The 20,744-nt window shown below is 45.7% G+C and overlaps 9 protein-coding genes across 9 annotated transcripts; 6 read left to right on the forward strand and 3 right to left on the reverse strand.

Moving 5' to 3' along the window:
• Positions 1-459: 459 nt before the first annotated feature.
• On the reverse strand, positions 460-2,349 carry TRUGW13939_07353 (uncharacterized protein; the record flags this gene model as incomplete). The annotated part of the gene is made up of 5 exons (XM_035490494.1): positions 460-674; positions 739-843; positions 904-1,607; positions 1,669-2,136; positions 2,213-2,349. The coding sequence occupies 5 exons, from the start codon at positions 2,347-2,349 to the stop codon at positions 460-462; spliced, it is 1,629 nt and encodes a 542-aa protein (XP_035346387.1).
• A 605-nt stretch (positions 2,350-2,954) lies between these two features.
• Positions 2,955-4,574, forward strand: TRUGW13939_07354 (uncharacterized protein; the record flags this gene model as incomplete). Its single annotated transcript, XM_035490495.1, has 1 exon — positions 2,955-4,574. One exon carries the CDS (start codon positions 2,955-2,957, stop codon positions 4,572-4,574), a length of 1,620 nt encoding a protein of 539 aa, XP_035346388.1.
• An 811-nt stretch (positions 4,575-5,385) lies between these two features.
• TRUGW13939_07355 (uncharacterized protein) lies at positions 5,386-7,076 on the forward strand (the record flags this gene model as incomplete). The annotated part of the gene is made up of 4 exons (XM_035490496.1): positions 5,386-5,602; positions 5,651-6,603; positions 6,677-6,811; positions 6,888-7,076. The coding sequence occupies 4 exons, from the start codon at positions 5,386-5,388 to the stop codon at positions 7,074-7,076; spliced, it is 1,494 nt and encodes a 497-aa protein (XP_035346389.1).
• Positions 7,077-7,942: 866 nt separating this feature from the next.
• Positions 7,943-9,840, reverse strand: TRUGW13939_07356 (uncharacterized protein; the record flags this gene model as incomplete). The annotated part of the gene is made up of 3 exons (XM_035490497.1): positions 7,943-8,211; positions 8,293-9,748; positions 9,820-9,840. 3 exons carry the CDS (start codon positions 9,838-9,840, stop codon positions 7,943-7,945), a joined length of 1,746 nt encoding a protein of 581 aa, XP_035346390.1.
• Positions 9,841-10,382: 542 nt separating this feature from the next.
• TRUGW13939_07357 (uncharacterized protein) lies at positions 10,383-11,454 on the forward strand (the record flags this gene model as incomplete). The annotated part of the gene is made up of 3 exons (XM_035490498.1): positions 10,383-10,491; positions 10,555-10,841; positions 10,909-11,454. 3 exons carry the CDS (start codon positions 10,383-10,385, stop codon positions 11,452-11,454), a joined length of 942 nt encoding a protein of 313 aa, XP_035346391.1.
• Positions 11,455-12,637: 1,183 nt separating this feature from the next.
• TRUGW13939_07358 (uncharacterized protein) lies at positions 12,638-13,659 on the forward strand (the record flags this gene model as incomplete). The annotated part of the gene is made up of 2 exons (XM_035490499.1): positions 12,638-13,010; positions 13,061-13,659. 2 exons carry the CDS (start codon positions 12,638-12,640, stop codon positions 13,657-13,659), a joined length of 972 nt encoding a protein of 323 aa, XP_035346392.1.
• A 266-nt stretch (positions 13,660-13,925) lies between these two features.
• On the reverse strand, positions 13,926-15,148 carry TRUGW13939_07359 (uncharacterized protein; the record flags this gene model as incomplete). Its single annotated transcript, XM_035490500.1, has 5 exons — positions 13,926-14,240; positions 14,300-14,376; positions 14,428-14,584; positions 14,650-14,751; positions 14,888-15,148. 5 exons carry the CDS (start codon positions 15,146-15,148, stop codon positions 13,926-13,928), a joined length of 912 nt encoding a protein of 303 aa, XP_035346393.1.
• A 1,548-nt stretch (positions 15,149-16,696) lies between these two features.
• TRUGW13939_07360 (uncharacterized protein) lies at positions 16,697-17,671 on the forward strand (the record flags this gene model as incomplete). Its single annotated transcript, XM_035490501.1, has 1 exon — positions 16,697-17,671. The coding sequence occupies one exon, from the start codon at positions 16,697-16,699 to the stop codon at positions 17,669-17,671; it is 975 nt and encodes a 324-aa protein (XP_035346394.1).
• A 675-nt stretch (positions 17,672-18,346) lies between these two features.
• Positions 18,347-20,398, forward strand: TRUGW13939_07361 (uncharacterized protein; the record flags this gene model as incomplete). The annotated part of the gene is made up of 6 exons (XM_035490502.1): positions 18,347-18,714; positions 19,153-19,259; positions 19,315-19,412; positions 19,474-19,505; positions 19,565-19,710; positions 19,770-20,398. 6 exons carry the CDS (start codon positions 18,347-18,349, stop codon positions 20,396-20,398), a joined length of 1,380 nt encoding a protein of 459 aa, XP_035346395.1.
• Between the last annotated feature and the right edge of the window lie 346 nt (positions 20,399-20,744).

The raw sequence follows: 20,744 nt of genomic DNA on the forward strand, positions 1-20,744 counted from the left end.
TTACATATGTAGCATGGACGCGTTAGATTTTGTATCATTGAGCTAATATGCAGAATATATGTTATTCGCGAGGTTTTGTCAAGCTAGCACCCACTGATCCCACATTGCATGCAAGGCCTCGATTAGTACATATAGAATCTCCCCAATATCCCAATTATACAAAATAATATCGATATATGCGAAAGAAGCACCCCAGTGCTGTCCATTTTACAATAAAGCTAATGCGTCCTACTATCCGCGGAGCTATATATGATACTAGTATTCTGTCATAAATCTCGGTTATTGTATTTACTACACAGGAAGAAAGTGCAAATATTAAGATTGAATACAGTAAGCGAAGCAGAAGGACGGAATACTTCTTTTCTTCTCAGGTTTATCACAAGGGATTTCTGCGTGCAAAAGCCAAAATTATGGAGTTCCTTCTCTTTAGCAGACATTTGGGATACGCCTGCATAATGCCTACTCACCTGTCTCTCTGTCTAAATCCCAGTGAATACGTCGCATAACGCGCCATTTGAGAGTAGCATGACGAATCTGCTTACCCCAGATGTATAGGGGGATCCATAGCGCCAGGACGACGAAACTGAAGCCTGCCATGGCGCCAAATACTCCTGCATACCCATCTCGGTTCACCCACGGGTTTGCATAGAAGGACATAAGAAATGTGATAAAGGCTAGAAATTCGGTTGGTAAGCATTAGGGTCACTGGAAACCTTACCAGATGGGCAGATGACCTACATTTAAAAACGACCTGGCTGACAACAACCTCCCCGGAAATCGGCCGGTAGCAGTCGATTGTATAGACTACAGTAATACCTATCGTTGCACTACTCCCGAACGAGACTGGAAATATGAGGTCAGCAAGCCCGTTCCATTCGACACATGCTGAATTAAAGGTCTTACACAGAAATATTCCTAATGCAGGGACAATCCAATGAGTTTTGTAATTGATCCCCAGACCATAGAGAAGAAGTGATCCAGGGTAGGTAACCATAGCGATGCTCACGGCAGGAAGACGCATCTCGGGCTCACGAACGCCACCATTCTTTGAAGTTGCACGGTTGGCGACCCAATCCGAGAAATAACCACCAAATGGTATGCCTAGTATGTTACCCACAATACCCGCTAGCCATACAAGTCCTAACTGCCAGACTGTGAAGCCATATACCTGTGAAAAAGCTGTTGCGCCTGTGGTGCTTAGCACAACGAAGATTCCGATTCCAATTCCAAACGAGACCGTGGACCAGAAGACTGGCGGTAAGAAAAGGATGAGCACAGGACGAAGGACAATTTTCCAAATGCTCTCATGGGTGAGAGGAGCTCTATTGAAGGCCATCCGCTGAAAGAAGGGTTTCTTGGGTGTGTTGGAAACCTCGATGTGCTCTACTTCAGCTGCATTGGAGACTTTCTCGTTTTCCACTTGCTCTGTTCCACAGATATGCCTTTGATAAGCAGTCTCTGGCATGGTGAAAAAGATCAAGACCGTCGTGGCTAGTACGAGAGCCGCGCAAAGATAGTGAAACATTCTCCAGTTCTGCGAGATTGACATGACGCCCGAGATCAACAAGCCAAAAGCAGCACCCGTCGAGAGCGCAGCCGAGTACATCCTACGAAGCTATTTGTAAGTCTGGGACTGTCGCGGCAATAGGTGCATGGGTTTTAACATACGCGGTCATTTTGCCTCTTTCATGAAGGAAGAAGATGTCCGCGATCGTCATAGGAGCAACGCACTCGGCACTACCGGAAAACCAAGCTGCTATGATCCTCGAAGCTAGCAGACTACCATAAGAGGTGGCACGCGCCGACCAGATGCAGCAGAGTCCAAAAATGAGGAACGAGAAAGTGTATACCACACGCCGACCATACTTGATAGCTAGTGGAACCCACAAAAGGTTGCTCACGCCGGCCGACATCGAAGCCGTGGAAAAGAGTAAAGCGGTTTTGCTCACGGCGGATGAGAATGCTGCCATCGATGCTGGAGACAGCGTGCCAGGGTTATTGGGTTTGGGCAGATATACACCAAAGAGGTCGATGGCTATCTCAACCAAAACTGCTCCAGGCCCACCTGCGAAAAAGTTGATCCAGGTCAACGCCACGCAAGTTAGGAAGGCAACGTATATTTTAAATGCCTTCGACCTGTGGTTGAGAACTTGGAGTTAACATTGGGTGTATGCTGAAGCCTAGGGGCGCGTCAAAGTGCAAAACGACCTACCAATTAAGAGGGTCGTTGGGATCGGTCGAGGGCTGGGGCACGAGGAGCGTTTCACCAGTGACTTCATCTTGGTCGGATGTGACCAAGCGTTTCCGTGGGATGATGGCGATGAGTGATGGCGGGGCTTTCAAGGTCATTTACATGATGAAGCATGGTTCACGTTGCTCGTCCAGGTGCTGAATAAATAGATGAGCATTAAGACAAGGCAAGAGTGGTACAGCAAGCAGGTATGTATATGTATTTGTTCTTAGAATTTTGGGGATGTGAGTGTCTTGCGAGAGGAGTTTCCTCCCTTTGACCATTAAATGATTCGTAGAATGTACTTTCCGTGTGAGACATTCAAGCGTCATAATAGCAAAAATTCATTATCAAATACCGTCGTGTTTGCCATTCTTGGACATCCACTAACCAATAGATTCTGGAGTAAGACGGGGGCTTCGAATCCATGACAAGGTGAGAAAGTGGCTTGGACAGGGCCTTGTCAACGTGAGTGTTCCCAATTTCGACCTTGAGGAGAATTCCGCGGAATGATTACCCTCCAACCGAAGTTGCTTTCCGCGGCTCCAGATGTCTGCAACTGTGACGGCCAGCAGAGTGGGATTGGCTGCATTGAGGTAATTATGGACAGATATCTTACGCGGGGTGTCTGGTATATAACGAAGCTTAAACCGTTGTACACCAAACCCCGCATTTTCTATACTTGTCCATATATCGGTATTTTTAAAGACCACACTTGAACGCAATGGCAGCTCTAGGCCCAGAAGCCGCACAGGCCGGACTCATTGTACCATCCGAAAAGAGCCAGCATGCAAAGCATTTCGGGCTCGCATCGCCATGGGAACATTACTACCATCCTACCGATACTGCTCCTCAAGGTCGCTTTGAATGCGAGATGGACGAGCTAGTCGTATTTGGTGACATCCCCACGGAGATCAGCGGTACCTGGTATCGGATGCTCGTCGATCCTCATTTTTGCCCGCAAGTAGGAACCCCTTTCGTCGACGGGGATGGGCACGTTTGTGCCTTTCGAATCCAAAACGGCAAGATCTCTATGAAAATTAAATATATCCACACTGAAAGATGGCTACTGGAGCGTAAGGCTGGTCGTCGCCTTTTCGGTCGCTACCGAAACCCTTACGACATTCACCCATGTGTGCGGTTTGCGAATGACAGCACTGGAAATACCAACATCATTTACTGGGGTGGGAATCTTCTCGCGTTGGCTGAAAGAGGACTTCCATGGGCGATGGATCCGGACACCCTTGAAACAAGAGGCGCGGATCCATACGGTGGTCAGGTTGCTGCGATGACCTTTACGGCTCATCCCAAAGTTGATCCTCACAAGAATGAGCTCGTCACTTGGAGTTACTCTGCCAAGGGTTTAAGCACACCGGACATTTGCACCTACTCGATTAATCCCAATGGGCGTATCTCCAATGAACACTGGTTTAAGCAGGATAAGCCTGGGTGGCCGCACGATGGCTGGATTACCGAACATTGGATCATCCTTTCCAACATGCCATTCGGCGTAAACACGGATGAGGTAATGAAAGCTGGGGGTGACTACTGGAGATTCATGCCTGATCAACTCTCGGAGTTTCTGGTCACTCCACGCTATGCAAACGCCCCGAATCATCCGGACTGGAAGCCGGGTGAGTTCCGGAAGTACACCGCTCCCCACGGTCTGATCATCCACAGCGGCAACGCGTGGGAAGAAGAAGGTGGAATTTTGAAGCTTGAAAGCCACTTTGTCACCTTCAATGTCTTTGACTTCTTCAACCCGAAAGAGTACGAGGGTCCTAGTGGCAAACCCAGCGGTGATTGGAAACGTTGGACCATCGATCTTGCCAAGCCTGATGGAACTGCCCTGCCACCACCTGACACATTGCTAGATGGCATCTTTGACTTTCCCATCTTCGACGAGCGCAAGACCGGTTACAAGACCAAGATCGTCTATCTGACCGCTATGATCGCCCCAGAAGGAGAGGAAAGACCCCGTTTCAACGCAATCGTCAAGTTGAATACGGAGACGGGCGAGAAGTCAATTTTTCATGCAGCAAAAGACGGAAGTGTTGCGGAGCCTGCATATATCCCTCGAGGTCCTGACTGTGAAGAAGGCGATGGTTGGGTCATATTTTACTTGGAGCGAGATTCGTCGCCCAAGGGAGAATTGGCCATCCTCGACACCAATGACTTCTCAAAACCGGTGGCTATTACGCAGTTGCCTTTTCAAACACGCAACCAGGTCCATGGGAATTGGGTTCCGAATCCCCATCCTGATACGCCTTTGCCAATGTTGACGGGTCCTATTAAAGATGTGGTGCCCAGTACCAAGCACTCCCAGCTGAATAGGCTTCCATAGATTGCGAAATATACCTTTCTTTCTCACGGTGATTATTGATAAATACCAAACGTAGGGTAAATTATCGGCTCCTATCGAGAAAGGAAGCCGAGCCATCTCCGGTCTACCAAACTGGATACACGGAGTAGTGTGAAGCTCCCTCAAGGGCAGCGATCTCAAAACTGCTACAATATGTAGAACAATTAAACCTACTTATGCTAAATACTCACTTTCACGGTGACTACTTTTATGTGAATACAGAAAGTTCAAAATTTCTGACACAACACGGCGTTCTTGGGAAAGCTGTCAAGATCGATGTCAAGGGATGACAAGGCTACGGCTCTTCTAAGAGCAAATATTTGACGTTAAATCAAGAATGTAATTGATTTTGAACTGAGAAAAACGGTCCAACAAGAAAGCTTGACGCGAGATTAAGGAAACTCCAGTCTAAAATCTATTCAGCTGGCCAGTCCGGCCATGAAGCCATCTCCATGTATCTGACAAGAAACACCTGCATATTAATTTCATCAAGGTGGGAGTTCGAGATTGGTGAATAGACATTAGTGAATAGGCCGACTATCAATGTTGTGCAAAACCGAGCCCCTCAAGGCGGAGCTCTCTGTTTCCGATGTCCAAGTTTCCAAAGCTGGTGCTTTCCGCGGCTCGTTCCGTAGATGGAGATCCTCCTTCCAAGATTCATCAGTCTCGCCGCGGAATTGTCGGAAATGATTTGTTGGTGGAAGAGTGTAAGTAATGAACTGATAATTAAGATAATCCTATTTCTATTATGTTCTATCTTACAAACTTCGACTGGCGCTGAGGTCTTCGCAATATGATTTCTCAATTTGCATACCTTCAATACGATGTTTCGATGCTTATCACAGCAGCAAGCATCGTCTTTATTCTGAGATATCTATCCGCAGCTCTCTTTAGCCCTTTGCATGATGTCCAAGGTCCAACACTCGCGCGGTACACTCGTCTATGGGAGGTGTACAAGAACTGGCAAGGCCAATTGGAGCACGTTACAGTCGCTTTTCATAAACAATATGGTAGTCTGATTGACTAAATATGGATGTTTATATGCTAAATTTCGACAGGTTCCATTGTCCGGCTAGCACCAAACCGTTATAGCATCAGCGACCCGACAGCAATTCGTACCATTTACGGTACAGGCTCGAAGTTCAGCAAATCCGATTATTATACTCCCTTTGGCGCGCCATTGGACCACAAGGATGTCTTCTCGGAAACAAGCAATGAAAAGCATGCATCGGAACGCAGGAAGATCTCCAATATGTACGCCATGAGCTCTCTGGTGTCCTATGAGCCATTCGTGGACAAAGTAAATGGCGTTTTCATGGCCGCGCTGGCCGACCATGCTCAGCACCGGAGGGCGTTTGATTTGTTTACCTGGATGCAGTTCTATGCATTTGATGTCATTGGTGAGATTACCATAGGTCGGTCATTTGGTCTGCTCGAAGCTGGTCACGACAAGGATGGACTTCTGCATGCTGTTCATGTCGGTTCGATCAGCTACGGTTCCTCGGTAGGACTAATCCCCGAGATTCATCAATTATATCTCTGGTTCCAGAAAGTCGTACCGATAAATAGCCACTGGAAAATTACGCAACGAGTTATATTGAAGGAGATAAGTGCTAGATTGCAGGGCGTCAGTACTACCGATCGCAAGGACTTCCTAGCAAAGTGCATCGAATTGAGCAAAGCTGGAAAGTTAGATCAGTCCACGATCAATAACGTTCTTGGTACAAACATCGGCGCTGGGTCTGACACAACTGGAATCAGCATGTGCGCTGTCATATACTTCCTCATGAAGCATCCGAATTGCTTGCAGAAGCTCCGTGATGAAATTGAGATGGCTGATAGGCAAGGAAATCTCTCTAGCCCTGTTACTTTCCAAGAAGCTCAGAGGCTTCCATACTTGCAAGCTACCATTAAGGAAGCCTTGAGGCTGCATGCGGCGGTTGACCAGATTCTCAGCAGAGTGGTTCCTGATGGTGGCGCACAGATTGCTGGTAGACACTTCCCACAAGGTGTAAGTTCCAAGCAATTCGGCAATATGGCTTGCCTTCTTCGGAGACAGCTACTTATCTTAGAATTTTTGACAGGCCGTGGTGGGCGTGAATGCATGGGTGATCCATAACGATGAAAGCATCTGGGGCAAAGATGTGCACGAGTTTCGACCCGAGCGTTGGCTCGTTGATAAAGAACAGCTTTCCTTCTTGGAGCAAAATTACTTAGCAGTAAGTCAATTCTCTTTAATTTTCGACCTTTTCAAAGGATTATATCGAATTGAACTCCTGCTAATAAAATCTTTAGTTTGGTGCCGGTTCAAGAACATGCATCGGCAAGAATATCTCACTTCTTGAGATGACAAAGCTTTTACCCCAGATTGTGCGGCAGTTTGACTTTATCCCTGCAGGCGACAGTCAGTGGACTACCAGTAGTGGCTGGTTTGTCAAGCAGAGTATCCAAGTTAAAGTCATTAACAGAGGACGTGAGATCTAAATGTTCGGTAGCTCTGAAATGGGCCATGGGGTTTAGTGTGGCAGACAACGACTGAAAACAGGATCTTTTCTTGGCGCCTGAGGATAAACCATAGATTGATTGCCCAAAAGACTGAAAGCTGTTATTATATTTCAATATGTTCAACTTGTTTTTCTTGGAATATCGTATTTGTCAGGGACACAAAGTGTATTCCAACCACTTGCCGTTCGGTGGAGCTGGTGGTAGTTTGGAATTCCATACCATACTCCTGCAATTCCGGCTCCGCGGAACCCGATAATGACTTCGAGATGTAATTCGATATAGAGTTTGGGAGAAAATTAAAGTGAATTTTATGAATTAGACTCCTCTATAAGGATATTGATAGCCTAATTACCCCCACCGCATGCGCTGCGCTGCCGTCTCACACATCAAACCATGGCTGATACCACACCCAAAGCCTGCGACCCCAAAGGCCAAATTATTAGCGGGATAAAAGGAAGCCAAGAACATGATCAAAAGTGCGTATTACCAGTAGAAGGGATTATGGCTGTTTTACTGATCTTTCGGTCTAGAAACAAAACTCTCATCCATTTCAACAGTAGCGCTATGGACTATAGAAGTATCATCGACAAACTTTTCGAAGATCATAAGAGCCGGCTTTCTTCCCATCCAGGAACAAAGTCTAAATAGAGAGAGACGCTGCAAGAAGAGAGAATTGTACGATCATAGGGCTCCACCTTGAGGAGACCATCAAAGGGTTAGTTAGGGCTACTAGACAGGAGTGGTCCATGAAATAGTAATAAATCCGAACTCGAGAGTCATATATATTCTCTTGATATTTAAATAATCCAACGTGTGAAAAGAAGTGAGCGGTAATCCAAATATGCCTACAACATTGAACGCTTCTTTATGATCCGCGCGTCCAACAAAGCAGACCGGCCGCTTTGTACAGCATCCACGGCCTCGGGCAACCTTGCTACCAACTCATCAACAGTGCTGGCTCGTCCCGCCCAACACTTACCCCCCGACGAGCCTTGTGCAATAGTCGCGTAATCAGGGTTTGGATCGAATGATATGTTAAGTTCCTCGTTACTAACTTCGGATCCTAGGCCGTTAGGATGAACAAGAAGCATAGAGTTCCGAGGTGCGTTCCAACCTATATGTGCAGTCTCTGTCAGCCTCGCGCTCGTCTCGTTTTAATGCGAGTAACGATCAAATTTTGGTTGCCTCGACTTACCATCATTGTTGAGCACTATAGTCAGAACTGGAATCTCATACCTCTGTGCGACCCAATATACACTGGTGGGGATGGAGAAGTGAAAGCAGCCGTCCCCGATGATCTGGCATACAAATTTGCCTTTTCCTCCGTGAATACAGTCCGTAGCCATTTTGATACCAAGGGCTGCACCGCCCGACCAACCAAGTCCACCTGCGCCCGAGCTATAGACACTTCCAGGCAAGGTTGCCTGCAATTGATCGGCCACGGTGAAAGTGTTTGTGACGGCTTCAATGACCCAGATCGTATCAATCGGACATGCCTTCCGGAGACTCGAAATGAGAAAGCCACATCCCAACGAGCCGTCTGGGTTCGGCTCGGCCAGTGCAGATATGGCGCTTAACTTCTTCTTGTAGGACACCTGAAGGGCCGACCATCGGTCTTTGTAGTGCTCGTTATTTGCCCTAATTTCATGTGAAAGGTCGGTTTTCAAGTGCTGCACAATTTGGTCTAGGGCAAACTTGGTATTCACACGACAACGCAGGATCGCGTCGATATAGAAAACAGGCATCTGATCTTTCAAAGGGTCGACATCGAAATGAAAGATTCTAGCGTCGTCGGCGGGCTTGCACTGCGTGTTGATCCACGGCACATCGCAATCGACGACGAGTATCACATCGGCCGTGCGGATGGCCTCATCCGATCCATATCTCACGCTCAGCCACCCAGGGTGATCGGCAGGGAAGCTGAGATCCGAACCTTGAGTGTCGAGCACTCGCAGGCCCTTGATAAGGTTAGCCAACTCAATGAGCAATGGTACTACGGCAGTATCACGTCCGCTATAGCCCGTGACGACAAGAGGCTCCCTAGCAGATACCAAGGCCGAAGCAACCAGATTCAGCTGCGTCGGTATCAAGCCACCAAGCTCCACGGGACTCCAGAACTCCTGTCGAATCTCATACGGCTTAATAACCTCTTCCATAACCTCTCGGGTCCCCTGTAAGTAGACTGGACCTCGAGGCTTGCTTTTCGCAAAACTCAAGGCTCGGTTCACCATCTGTTTGATGTTCTGCCCCTTCTTCAGTTCGGCAGTATAGCGACAGTATTGTGATACGATTGCTTTCTGGTCTGGGACATCTTGTAGCCAGTGGATAAACTCGGTTCTGCTGCCGCGGTATTCACCCTCCAGAGTACATGGGGAGAGACCAGCAAAGATGAACACAGGCGCGCGGCCTACACTGGCATTGTGTACGGCACAGCCGAGTGCTTGAGTGCCAACGTCAACGTGCACAATGACGGCTTGAGGTTCTCCCGTGACTCGAGCATAACCATCTGCCATAGATAGCGCAACCATCTCACATGGGCAAGTGATGAATTTAGGGAACCTGTCCGGCCTCTCCCACTGGCCTTTAACCATCGCTTCCATGATGGCGGGGTGATCAGACCCTAGATTTACGAAGCAATACCGTACGCCGGCCTGGAGAAAAAAACATTAGTATTTCTTCAAGGACGAATGAGTTTCCTGCAATGCACTGGGGTAAAACTTACGTCCCACAGCGCCTCGAACATGGCTGATGAGGCTGTATACTCCCTATAGTAATAATTAGCGCGTTGTCAACTATAGTTAAAGGAACCTCGACTTCTCTTACATTATGCGCGGAAGATAGAACCAGGTCTATGAAACTCAAGTCGGAAACTGTTTTTTCGCTAAAGGTAATTCTATCACACAAATTTTGCGTATGTACGTGATTTAGAAGGGGGGCCTTACGAGGACTTTTACAAACGACATAAGGTACCTTCACATAGCACATAGGGTCTCGGATCGCGACGACCGCAATCAGGTTTGTCATATTCCCTACAGAGTTACCATAAAATTCAATATTCACTGGCACAAATTAACGAGTTTGTCGTCCAACTCTTGCCGGAAACTTCCAGCGAGGTGGTTCCGCGGAATCAGTGGCGGCGAACGGAACATAGCAATATGCTTAAGCCCGCAAATATCAACAGCCTAAACATTGCAAGTTAACTATCTGCCTTCTCGGCGCTTTCTCTTTCTCAAAGTCTCTGTCATGTCCAATCTTTACTGAGTGGTAAATAATTCATTGGAAAACATGGCTAGCGTCGACTACGTGTTCAAGACCGTCAATTATGGCGCCCAAACGGTAAATCTGACAGCCACCGTGCATTTGCCCAAATGCGCTACATCAGTAAAGGCAATTGGTAAGTCCCTACAAGCAAGATGGCACCATCTATAAAAATACCATCCTGATACCAAATATGAAGCATTATATTTCCACGGAGGTGGCTACATCGTCGGCGGCCGGGCAATGCTACCAGCTACACATATCGAAGCACTGAACGAAAGTGGTTTCATCGCTGTATCTTCAGACTATCGTCTCGGACCTACCATCTCCGTACTGGACGGTCCAGTCAGTGATTCAGTAGCTGCGTACGAGTGGGCGCAAAATGTGCTTCCCACACTGCTGGAGAACGAGCATGGTATCCTAGTGGATGGGGAAAATATCGTCACCCTCGGCCACTCTTGTGGTGGGGGAATTGCGCTCTTGATGGTAAGTTGCAAGTTCTGCAAGTCAGGAGGAACTGGTCATGAAGATGAAGCTGATCTTATGCAATTAGGCTTCTCGCCCTAACCCACCCAAGGCCATTCTCGATCTATTCGGATTCAAATACCTCCGTGATCCATTCTATCACACCAGCACGAGCACTCAACCCCAATCTAACGCACCGGCTCTGCCTTCAGCTGAATTCATCAACCAGGTCTTTAATGAGATTCCTCCGCCAACCGCGGCACGCCCTCCATTTGGTCCTAATGGACTCGATCTAAGCACGCCGCGCCAGGCCTATCTCGTCACTTCTGTTAGGAAAGGGACCCAATTCGATGCAATCATCGCCGGGGATGATTATGATCGGGTGGATCCGGAGAAACTATTGGAGAGTCCAAATTTCCCTCCAACATGTTTTGTTCAGGGGACGGCGGATGTGGTTGTCGATGCGAAATTTTCTCAACGGGCTCATGCGGAGTTACAGAAAAATGGAATACCCAGTGAGCTGTATCTTGCTGAAGGTATGGCTCACGGATTTGATGCTAGGTTGAAGCGTGATGATGTGGCCTTCTCGTCTATCCAGAAAGGCGTGGAATTCCTGGCGCAATATGTCGGCTAATAAGAGACTCTTGTCCACATTGGCCTCAGATGCGGCTGTGAGGGGTCTGAAGATGTAGCACGGCCGAGGAATTCACTCGTATAGATTTTTCAGGGTTGAAGAAAGGATAATGAAAATCAGGAGCAAATTTCCACTTCATCGGCGAAGAACTGGCGCAAAAAGCTACATCGTTGCTGTGAACCACTATGGTACATTATGGGTATGTTTATGATGAGGCGCGAAAATAGAGATGACTCTTGAGCCCCGCTCATAGAACTCCTTCTTCAGGAAATTCTCCGGCTTGTGCGTAGTCTCGTAGTCAATGTGTACGTAAGTACGATCCATATCTGGGAGAGACTCGAGCTTCCTTTGCAGCTCCTCAGTGACATCGTGAGTGGTGTGTAGTGACGCCAAGTCCTCCACGACTATGCCGACTTCGACCAGCAGACGGATACGCAAGTCGAGTTAACGTCTATAAGAACTAATTAAAAGAATAGAATACACACAGTAATTCATGCTTTTCGGGCTCTCCAAAGAGGCAGCCAAAAGGTGATTGTTACGAATTTACTTATATCGAGAATGATCAAATTAGTCTAATATCCTAGCTACTTCTCCTAGCTACAGAGTTCTTGTTGTCTAGATGCATATCATCGTCGTGTCTTACCTCTTTTTTTAATTGTGCTGTTGCATTATTTTAGCATTATAATTTATGAGTACCCTAATAATGATCAATGCGACGTAGACTCTGACATATCCTACTAAGTTAAAAGCATGGACATCAAAATTATTCTAGTGTAAGCTTTGTTCCAGTCCCTAAGCATGCCAGCGATATCTTGGCCCCATAGTTGGACCGGTTCTTGTGGGCATCCCCCCCTTTGATTAGATCATAAATCAAACTGAGAGCCGGGATGTAACCAAACAGACCCTGTTGGGGCTAACCCGTAAGCATCCCCGCGGTTCAAATAGGGCCTGAAGTCTAAGTGAAATTCACTTCGATGCATCAATTGATCTGTCGCATTTCGAGTAGAAATTATGTTTCTTGTTCTAAGTATTGCATCTATCCTCCTGGTGCCAACATTGGTGGCAGCCAGTGATTCGTCCTACAACATCAATGCCATTTGTACTTGGTATGTAGCTTTTCCATTATATTCATTCCCTAAACGTGGATTAAGGATTTTTACCAACGCATTTTGAAAGTGATCAAATGATGCGGTACTATGGTGTCTCTAAAGAGGGTCTCTGGGGCAATTCTTGGTGGGAGTCGGGTGCAATTATGACTGCTCTGGCGGATATTTCATCTCTTGATTCAAGCTATAACGGAACTTATTTCAGTACCTATTCAACTACATTCAACAAAGCACCAACAAATGACAGTCACCCCGGATTCATCAACAGCTTTTACGATGACGAGGGATGGTGGGCTAACGCTTGGGTGGCTGTGTACGATCTGACCAAGAACCCGGAATACTTGAATATGGCAATCAGTATCTATGATGACATTAATACAGGCGTGGATACTCCCTGTGGTGGATTATATTGGGCAAAAGGTAAAAAGTACATTGCATCAATTGCAAATGGTAAGCTTCCACTAGATATAATTACTTTGCAAATCTGACGAATAAGTCAGAGCTCCATATCACTTTGGCTGCAAGTCTCGCAAACCGAGTCGGCTCCGATCAAAAACAAAACTATGCAGATGCTGCAACCGCAGGCTGGGAGTGGTTCTTTAAAAGTGGCCTTGTCGATGCTGACTGGCTGGTTGTTGATGGAATGAACAACGATACATGCGAACCGACTGGAGCAAAACGTTCATATAACCAGGGCGTTATCCTTAGTGCCGCTACAGAATTATACAAGGCCACTGGAAATTCAAGCTATCTTGAACTAGCTGGAAATATTGCCAACGCTACAACTGCTCTAAACTCCACAATAACCGATGCAAACGGGCTGATCAAGGAATGCGACGGAGGCTGTGATACTCAAGGTTCCATGTTTAAGGGTGCCTTGTTCCGGGGCTTGCACCAACTGCAGCTCGCTGACCCTCATGATAATTGGAAGAGTTTCATCACAACAAATGCCAAAGCACTTTGGAATAACGCATTGAATGTTACCAATGGTCAATGTAACACCGGCTCCGATTTTAGAGGTCCTATGACTTCTGTGAATGAAGTCACCCAAGGGGCTGCTCTTGACGTCCTAGTTGCAGCATGGGCTGTTACATCTTAAGGTGTTTTACAGAATTCTGTTCGAACTGATAGCGGAAAGAATTTTTGAGCCGAACAATTATAGAGAAAACCCAGTTGAATATATTATTTATCATCTATCTTGAGAAATGTTCGATGGTTACATGCTGTAATATTATCTTGTTTTAATTGATGTATCCATGTCTATATATCAACTGATAGAGCTCCTAAATGGTGTTGATTTAAATTTCTCCGAGCAACTAATTTTATATCGATATTTTCGAACATATGGTAAGTTTCACATCAATTTTAAAAGGCACAGAGTTCCTTGGTGCTAAATTTAGGGTGGTTCTTCAAAACTCTGGTATAGTTACCTTTGAATGAAGTGTTTGGTTTGTTGACAGAATAATCTACCATAATGGTAGAAGCGGAGCTGCCGGTGGAAACAGTCTCAGAATTAACGAGATGACGATCACAGGTTCCACCGGGAATAATTTGATCCCCGGCCTTTCCCTGCAGAGTTGCATACTGGTGGAAGATATTGTTCCAGTTGGACTGGGCAGAACCGAAGCCACCAGGGACGACCTTGTCGTAAACACTCACAACGGTATTCTGTGCAACATTCTGTAATGGAAGTTAGATAAGAATGGCAATAATAATGGAATGAAAAGGACCCATATTACCTCGACCTGGTTTGTCTGAGCATAATCGTCCGGCACATTTGAATCCTGGTTGTAGTTGTCAAGCCAATCTTGGCTACCTGTTTTTGAAGTTTAGAATATGCTTCAATTTTCTTAAGGAAAATACCTACTAGACAACGGGTCGCCGTACGCCCCCAGCAGGTCGAGACTATGCCCAGTCTCGTGAATTGCTACATCCAGGATGCTGCTGGTAGTTCCAAAAAATGCAACGTTACCGTTGGAATTATATGCATAGTTATCGCCTGGAAGAGTCAAAACGTGTCTGACCTTTAGAAACAAAGCACGTTAGCTGAATGATCCCTTGGTATTTGGGCGAGGTCCTGTTATCATACCCAGCTTCGCATAGCGACAGGAAGTCGACCGAAAATGTCGATTGTTGTTATTAAATCTGTCGGAGTATCCTTATGGCGACAGAATACCCATGCATCGTCGCACTATGGGTTTCAAAGTATATTAGCCTATGTGTGTGTCTTTGGCCCTTTTTGTTTGTGGTATATAGTAGTTTCGTATAAAATAAGGAAGCATATAAAATAAGGAAACATGAGCATGTCAAGTACACTAGTCTCTTACATCATCGTAGTGGACATTGTAAATTTCGAAGTCATCAGGGCTCTTGCCCTCGTTGTTGGCAATGTCTTTGCAATCAGAGGGAATCCAACCAGAGCCCCATTGATCATTTGTACTTTGGGTTGGGTTAAGGTTGTCAATGTTGCCCTGCTCTAAGTAGTCGAGGTTGGAAGTGAGCGCAGGCTTATCAAGTTTTTGACCGAGAGCAAGCAGCGGGCTGGCGGCCGTCAAAACAATACCAAGTAGAAGCGACGATGGAGCCATTGTAATTCCTGGAATAAAAGAGCTTGGATAATTTCCTACACGAGGGGAACCCTTGACAGATTATACATTTATATTTGTTCAAACATTGGTCCCCATTCCGTATCAGTATTCAGAACACTAGACAAACGGTTGCACGATGAGGTGGTAAAGCATAACACTATGTCAGCGTGGCTTGATTTAGTACGATTAGACACTAGTATTTGACAATTTTAGTTCGCTTATATGGACATCGGAACTTATTCTTTAACGCTTCACCGACCAGACATTCTCATGAGGCTCATCATGCTATATCAAGGAGCAGTTACACCAATTCCTTGCAAGATAGACATGACCAAGTCAGTAGCTGTTCAATTGAATATTAAAAGACAAAATATGAACCAGGTCAAAATACCTTTCTTTGCCGAGGAAGGACTTCTAAAATGGCATTGCGATCTCGCTAATCAAATCAATCTTCGATCATATAATGCCAAGAGAGCGTTTACGTTTATAGGTTAGACAATGTGACATTATCGGTTATTAGCCCCCATATACTAAAATAACGCAACTTTATCGGTGATTAATAGCTTGGCCTTACGGCCCCATGCATTCAACCTACAGATAGTAGAAGGTGATAATTAACTAAGAATCACATAATATTGAATACATATTAGTAGTAATCTTCATGTTGCTCGGGTGTAAGTCGTCAAGACAGAATATGAATGGCCTTTCGCTCAACGCCCGGTTAAAGAAGCGAGATCACACAGTTTTTATCAGCATATGTACTAATACAGTCATTTAAAAGATATAGTCGGTAGCACTTTTTATCATAGTATGCGTAAACAATGATGTTTATTATAATAACTAAGAAGAGAATTAATATAAAAATTGACCCTCACAACTATTGAATATTTCGGTATATCTTTAGCAACACTCTCATTCTAGATTATATAATATGGGTATAAAAAGTCTATTAATTAGATATAAATAGCTATTGTAGGGTGATACTTATGATGATGACATCCTAGCCTTATGCCTACCTATGAGAGGCTGAATCAGTCAGCCAGTGCGGGCTATCGAGATTGCCTTTTGGTAGGGTTGAAGCGCAAAATTCATGATTTTGATTCTTTTTCTGCAAGTCCTTGGCCTAAAGTCTCCTCATATTGTCCCTTCATTGTTGTCGTGCTAACCGCTTCAAATCTAGCGCCTTAAACGAGTAAAAGACCGATTTTCGACCTTGTCTAGGAACGAATGCGGTGGTTCGTGAGGGATGTCGTAGTCCACACTAAAAAATCTATCTATCCTAGGGAGAAAACAAGTTTCTTCTCCAAGTAGGACCAATCGATACCGATATGATTATGTAGGTGTCCATCGAATCGCATGTGAAGTGTGTCGGTAGTGATTGAAGAAAAGATCAGTAATCAATGTTGGTTAAGCCTCGGCAAAGACAATGCAGGAGGTAGCTAGGCTGTTGTCTATTTATCTCCTCTTCGGGAAAGAATTAATTAATAGATTCAAATCTCTTATATATATTTTTGGCTTCTACATCACATTGTGCGAACTCCCGCGACTATGGCATCGAACCTAGCGGACCAGTTAGCCATTGAGCCCCTTGGACTGGGAAAGTATCAGTCCAAACACTTCCCACCTCGTGGTGGTAACTCAGCTCCAATCGGCTATGGTGGATTCACTCTTGCAATCGCCTTGCAGGCGGCCATAGCCTCAGTACCAGCGGCTTTTCACCTCTACTCTTTCATGGGAAATTATCTAGGCCCCGTGAGCACAAAGCGCAAGATTATTTGCTCAGTGCAGGAAACGCGGTCGACGCGGACGTTCATGACACGCCGAGTCCAGGTATTGCAGGAAAAAGATAACGGCCAGCCCACGTTTATTTGTCTGGATATGCTTGCGGACTTTCAAATTGCAGAGCCTGCGCTGCTCACCTACTCTGCTCCACCGAGGAGAGAATATTCGCACTGGAAAGGATGCGTCTCCATGGACACCCGCCGACAGCAGATGCTGGATGCAGGACAGATCACTTCTACACAGAGTAGGATATTTGAGACTACCTTCGGTGGTCTGCGTGACTTCAAGTACGAATCGCGTATATGTCCAGAGAGTATGACAAGTCAGACTCTAGTAGGGATGAACAAAGATCAGCCTACCACTCAGGATCATCTGCCCTTGGTAGAACGCAGTTCTGCTGACTGGTTCCGTGCAATTGGTGACCTTAAAACCCCAGTCGACAACCTTGCTGCCCTATCTTTCATTATGGACGGCATGTTATCATTTTTACCTCTCGCCCATAGCCGCCACTTCTTTGACGAAGTTGACGCGTGCTCTAGTCTAGATTTTGCGTTTCGCATCTTCACGCCTAATGTGAATCTTAATAATTGGCATTTGCGTGAATGCATCACGCACGCTGGTGGCTTTGGGCGAACATTCTCGGAAGGCCGAGTTTGGGACGAGGCTGGCACCCTGATAGCTTCCATGACACAGCAGTCAATTCTGCGCCCGAAAGCAAAGAAACTGAAACATAATTTGTAATTGCATATTTAGAATTGGAGATAGAGATAGATATCAGTAAATACCAGTATAAATATATATTATTTCTACCCTTTGCCTTCCGTCCCACTCTACGTTTTCAAATGTCATTGATGGAATTGGATAGTTAAGTTGCGGTCTTGATTGATGAGGTAGAGAGTTTAGTATGCGATTGGAGTCTAATAACCGACGTAGTCATCATAAGATATAAACAAGAGATGAGGGTCGAGGGTCAGCACGATATTGGACAAATAATAACATCACAACATGGCCAGAATCACTTGTCGATTATTCGAAGATGTAGTGGAATGATTTAGATCTAAAATAAAGAGTTGACCACGACCTCTCCATCATGTCAGCTAAAACAAAGTCGTGCCTAGTACACGCCACGAAGCGGAGACCCAGTCCCTTCGGTAACAGGGTGATTGACTAGATAGGTTGATCAATAATCACTCATGCATAACTACCGAGCAAAACTAGCAGAGCCGGAGGCATCAAAAAAAGATCAAAACCTCGGTTACGTTTTTTCCCGACTTGAGAAGTTAATTTATTCAAATATTGGCTAGGGTGGTGTGTAAAATATAAAGAGAGTGCTCTATCGACGAACATACCAGGTGGCTATGATAATTATCTACAGTCATTGAATTCTTAATCAAACATTTGCAATTACCCTCCACCATGGCGCCCAACTACGCCTACCAGCCGATTATAACCTCAGAGGAAGGCTTCCCAACCGCCCGCAAACGACGTGCCATCTACCTTCGCCCTTTCCTCCTCTTTTGGCTCAATTCTCTCTTTGCAGAAGTTATATTTCTGGCTGTTGGTGTTTTTATTATGACTGGCACCCGAGACCTCATTTATAAAGCCTTGTGGACTCTCGTCTTTTGTCCCCTCGGTATGGGCGGGGCAATGGGCGGCGTGATCAATTACTTCATTGTCGATCACTACTACGGGAAAAAGGCGGCTCATTTCACTGGCATTTTGTCTTTGCTGATGCTCGGCACCTGCAACTATCTTTGTTACAGTTTAGATAGGCATTTTGGTTGGTTTGGGGCCAATGACCACCCAATGTGGTTCCATTGGCGATATCCGATGATTTGGGGGGCTGGCTACATGAATGGGTTGCTTTTATTTACGGACAAGGGGCAGGAGAAGCTTGCGAAGATAGGGTTGTGAATATGTATATACACCTCACTAGGGAGGCCAGACGTAATATAGCGCTTATTGTCAAAGCGGGGCTTGAGTTCGGGGCTTAACGATTTGAGGGGATAGGATGTGTTTAGTATTCGGTTTGCTACTATATCGGATCTTGTTACTGTCTGAAATATAACATGTTTGCATTGTGCGTCCTAATGGAGTTGTTTTACTATTCCTGTGTAAAACGGACTCGGACCTCGGCATGAAGAATGAATACTAATCAAGCTATAAACAGACCACACAAAGCATATGGTTGCGGAAACTGCTTATATCAATTGATAAATCAGGTTTCGCAAAACATCTACGATACAGGAAAGAGAAAAAGTCCAAGCAATGAATCACACTCTTAGCATATGGGAGAGAATAGATGCCTGGCTAGGTTGGCTGTCGGTTGGTAAGTAAATCCAGTCCTCATTACACTCAAGGTTCTGCTGAAGATAGGTTTGAAGGAGCGGAGCTAGTATATGCTGCTATAAGCGGTTTTTTTCGCGGCCCATCGGGGACAGATAGCTACCAGCACCACCTCATACAAGCGGCAGTTAAAAAGGTATTTATTATTAACGGGTTCCCATATCTTCCAAACACCAATATGCTTACTATCTTACCAGATCACCAGACGGTTCACACCGCTTCAACTCCAGTGCGTACATGCTGCTGCTTTCTTGAGGAATCATGTGAACGCTGACTGAACTGGGATAGATATATCTTCAAGTCTTACGACCAGCTCTACTTGGATTATTGCAGAAGTGCTCAGATTGAGCCGAGGTTTGTAGCGAACGAACGTGGCTTGAAGGGGTTCTGGATTGGTTGTCCGACGGCCAAATACGTGGTAATCAATTTCCATGGTAGGTACTTTCACCCACCAAGTACCGAGATAACGAAGTTTAAAAAAGGTTTACTCAAGGCGGAGGGTTTGCTATGGATGCTACAAAGTCGTATCTCGATTTCTGGCCGAGTGTCGCAAGAGCGCTTTCCGATGAGGATATTACTACAGACTGGTTCAATATTACCTATACCTTGACACCACACGCAACATACCCAACACAGTTTTGTGAGGCAGTGGAAGCTCTGCGTTATGTTATCGAGGATCTTGGGCGCTCAGCCTCAGAGGTTGTCCTTGTTGGTGATTCTGCCGGGGCTAACCTATGCCTGGCACTTTTGTCGCACCTGTCACATCCATCTCCAGCCGCGCCACAACTGAAGATCACCGAGCCACTTAAAGCCATTGTTCTCATGTCACCATGGCTTTCGTTCCGCAATGATTGGTCTAGCATGAAGATAAACGAAGATAAAGATATCGACGCAAGGGAAGTTACGGAGAGATGGTCACAAGACTATTTGAATGGGGTATCTACGGACAACTATACCGAAGCACTTAGAGCACCCGAAACATGGTGGGAAGGCGCTTTAGTAAAACAGAGTCTTGTACTCGCCAGAAGCGATGAGGTATTGTTGGATCCAATCAAGGCTTGGGTTAGGAAATTCAGCGTATATCACCCTCCAAATCTGCGTTCAACCATCAGGCCAAGCTGATTGTATACAGAAATCGAATACTGATACAACTTTGATTGTTAGTCAAAAGGAGTGTCATGTCGCGCCTCTAATATGGCCCCTTTTTGAAGACAATCACGAGACCCAGCAGGGCCTCGCTATGAAGAGCTGGCTATGTGAGCGTTTACGTACATAGTTATATATAGGTTCTCTCCCGCTTCAATATATACTAACACTCGTTACATTTATATTCTTATTTCCTTAAATTCCTTCCGCCGCTTGGCTCCAGTTGTAAACACTTCCACGAGGTAAGAATTCTGTTCCTGTGGTACCAGCAACCTTTATCTCGTTCGTACCATTGGCGATTGGCGAGCCCCAGCCCCCACCT

This window comes from Talaromyces rugulosus, chromosome IV, assembly GCF_013368755.1.
Source record: "Talaromyces rugulosus chromosome IV, complete sequence".
In the NCBI taxonomy this organism is placed as follows: Eukaryota; Fungi; Ascomycota; class Eurotiomycetes; order Eurotiales; family Trichocomaceae; genus Talaromyces; species Talaromyces rugulosus.